Here is a 3,050-nt window from a genome sequence, read left to right on the forward strand (position 1 = left end):
TTTTTTTTTTTTTTTTGGGAAAAAATTAAAGAACATTTTATAATTTTTAATTTTTGGAAATATATAATTTATTGAATTTTATATTCATTGTATCCACTAGTCATGTTGTTTGTTATCAATAAATGGAACTATTGATAAAAATCATTACTATAACACAATAATGATAATGGCAACTTGATCTCCTCTCAAGGAACTATTGTCATTAATTTTATTTTTCATCCAATACATAACATGCTTTGTTGACTTGTAGAAAAATAACCATGTGAGTTATGGAAGCTGACAGGGAGGTATAATTCTAGTAAAGACATTTTCATACACACTGAAGGGAAAAATAGGTAGCATTACAGACCTTTTTGATAAAATAATATTATTTTCTTATTTTTTGTAATCATGGTCTACGAGAACATTGTGTGAGATGCCAAATATTTCATTAAGGTGATGTTCCTTTTCTTTCTTTCTTTTTCTTTTTTTGTAGAGACAGGGTTTCGCTATGCTGCCCAGGCTGGTCTCATATTCCTGGCCTCAAGCGATCCACCCACCTTGGACTCTCAAAGTGCTGGGATTACAGGCATGAGCCACCGCGCCTGACCAGAGTCACTTTTGTAAGGGCACTAGTCCCACATATGAGGCTCCACCTTCACAGCCTCATTACCTCCCAAAGGCTTCACCTCCTAACTCCATTACCTGGGGGGTAAGAGTTTCAACACAGGAATTTTAGGGGGACACAAACATTTAGATCACAGTACTAAACTAGCTAAATTGATCCATAAACCAACCATGAAAGAGCTGAAGGTGTTCAGTCTAAGACACTAATGTCTAAGACACAAAGTCCATGTGAAGGGCGGGAGAGGATCCCACAGAACAAAGAAGCGATTGCGTGTTGTGCAACGGAGCTTGGAGCGTATGCCATAGGCATGAGCACATTTTATTTCTTTTTAAAATTTATTATTATAATTATTTTTTTGTAGAGGTGGGGTCTTGCTATGTTGCCCAGGTGGGTTTCAAACTCCTGGGCTCAAGCACTCTGTCCACCTTGGCCTCTCAAAGTACTGGGATTATAGGCATGAGCCACCTTGCTTGATCTGGTATTTCTTGAGTATCTACTTTGCAGAAAACAACCTGGAAAGTAACATGGTTCCTAGATATATGCAGCTTTCTGTCTAGTGGAAAATCTCACAGCACCTCACGCATTTTCCTTTCCAAACGTTTTAGCTGAATGTCCCTTCCATATACAAGTCATGCGCTTACCACTTTAAAGACTTACATACCTACGAGTCCAGTGGCATAGCCTTTCTCTTTCAGTATTTTTGCAAAAGTTGTCTCATTTGTTGGAAGACCTCCAGATGCTCCAGTCCATTGAAGAACACGGTAACCAATGCTGGAAACCATCCCTTTGAGCAATTATTAAGAAAAAGAACTACTGTTACACATTTTTTTTTCTGTTTGTTATTTATTATTTATTTAAAATAGAACGCTTGGTAAAATCTCTCTTACTTAAAATTAAATTGAAAATGGACTTCCTATATGACTTTGCCTAGTGGATTGCATTTTTGGCAGCAAAGTAAATGATTAATTTGTTGAAAACGTTAGTGAGAAGATGGACTTTCCTGTTATGTGCAGGTTATAAGCAATATAATTCAGTGAAAAAGGAATAAAAACTTACAATTTTTTTTGTGTGTGTTAATTAATTTATTTAGAGATGAGGTCTTGTTCTGTCGTCCAGGCTGGAATGCAGTGGTGTAATCAATGCCCACTGCAGTCTCGACCACCTGGGCTCAAACGATCCTCCCACTTCAATTACCCGAGTAGCTGGGACTACAGGTGCGCACCACCACACCTGGCTAATTTTAAAATTTTTTGCAGAGACAGGGTCTCACTCTGTCACCCAGACTTGAGTGCAGTGGCATGACTATAGATCACTGCAGCCTTGAACTCCTGGGCTCAACTGATCCTCCCACCTCAGTCTCTCAAGCAGCTGGGACTATAGGGGCACACCACCATGCCTAGCTAATATTTTAAATTTTTTGTAGAGATGGGGTCTCACCATGTTGCCCAGGCTGGTCTTGAACTCCTAGACTCAAGTAAATCCTCCCACTTCAGCCTCCTAAAGTGTTGGGATTAGAGTCATGAGCCATTGTGCCTGACCTAAAAATGATTTTATAATTTCATCAAACTCTTGATATAATCCAAAGGTTCTCAAACTTGTCTGCCCATTGGAATCGTGTGGGGAGCTTCAAAATATTCTGACGCCTGGTTATGACCCCAGGGGTGCTAATTTTTATCAGTCTTGGGTGGAACTTGGGCTTTCGGATGGTAGGAATATCCTCTGGATGATTCTAACGTACTGACAAGGTTGGTAGCCACTGATAAAATTTTATTCTGCTCTCCAGACATTCCAAATCTTTACCCAAGGGTTTGTTTGTTTGTTTTGAGACGGCGTCTTGCTCTGTCACCCAGGCTGGAGTGCAGTGGCGTGATCTCGGCTCACTGCAACCTCCACCTCCCGGGTTCAAGCAATTATCCTGCCTCAGCCTCCCAAGTAGCTGTGACTACAGGAACTCATCATCAAGCCCAGCTAATTTTTGTATTTTTAGTAGAGACGAGGTTTCCCCATGTTGGCCAGGTTGCTCTTGAACTCCTGACCTCAAGTGATCCACCTGCCTCGGCCTCCCAAAGTGCTGGGATTATAGGCATGAGCCACCACACCCAGCCTCTACCCAAGTGTTTTAAAATGTAGGTGTTACGTATTATTATTATTATTATTATTAAAGTTTTATCATTATTTAGCTATGGCAAGGCCAACAGATCAGGAGATGACGGTCATTGGAGAGATAGTTTATTACTCACAGTTCAAGAGGAGGCAGGTGTGAGCCATGCTGTGTGATTCTATGGGGAAGCTTCAGGGTTGGTCAGGAGGCAGAGGGAGTGAGGGGAAAGCATGGAAAAAGCCTTTTTTATTTATCGTTTTTCTTTTTTGGAAAGTAATTGGCAAGGTAAGGTAAGTCGGCTTAAGACTGGCCAGTTTGTACAATTTCCGTGGGCTTTCATCT

The 3,050-nt window shown here is 40.6% G+C and overlaps 1 protein-coding gene across 1 annotated transcript in view; it reads right to left on the reverse strand.

Annotated features, from left to right (window-relative positions):
- The window catches only part of ARSL (arylsulfatase L), a 29,610-nt gene that overhangs the window by 17,940 nt on the left and 8,620 nt on the right, over positions 1–3,050 (reverse strand). The window contains exon 4 of the mRNA XM_017885681.1: positions 1,269–1,403. Coding sequence (XP_017741170.1) covers positions 1,269–1,403 — 135 coding nt within the window. The remainder of the gene's footprint in view (positions 1–1,268; positions 1,404–3,050) is intronic.

This window comes from Rhinopithecus bieti, unplaced genomic scaffold (assembly GCF_001698545.2).
Source record: "Rhinopithecus bieti isolate Rb0 unplaced genomic scaffold, ASM169854v2 scaffold_15500, whole genome shotgun sequence".
Classification (NCBI taxonomy): Eukaryota; Metazoa; Chordata; class Mammalia; order Primates; family Cercopithecidae; genus Rhinopithecus; species Rhinopithecus bieti.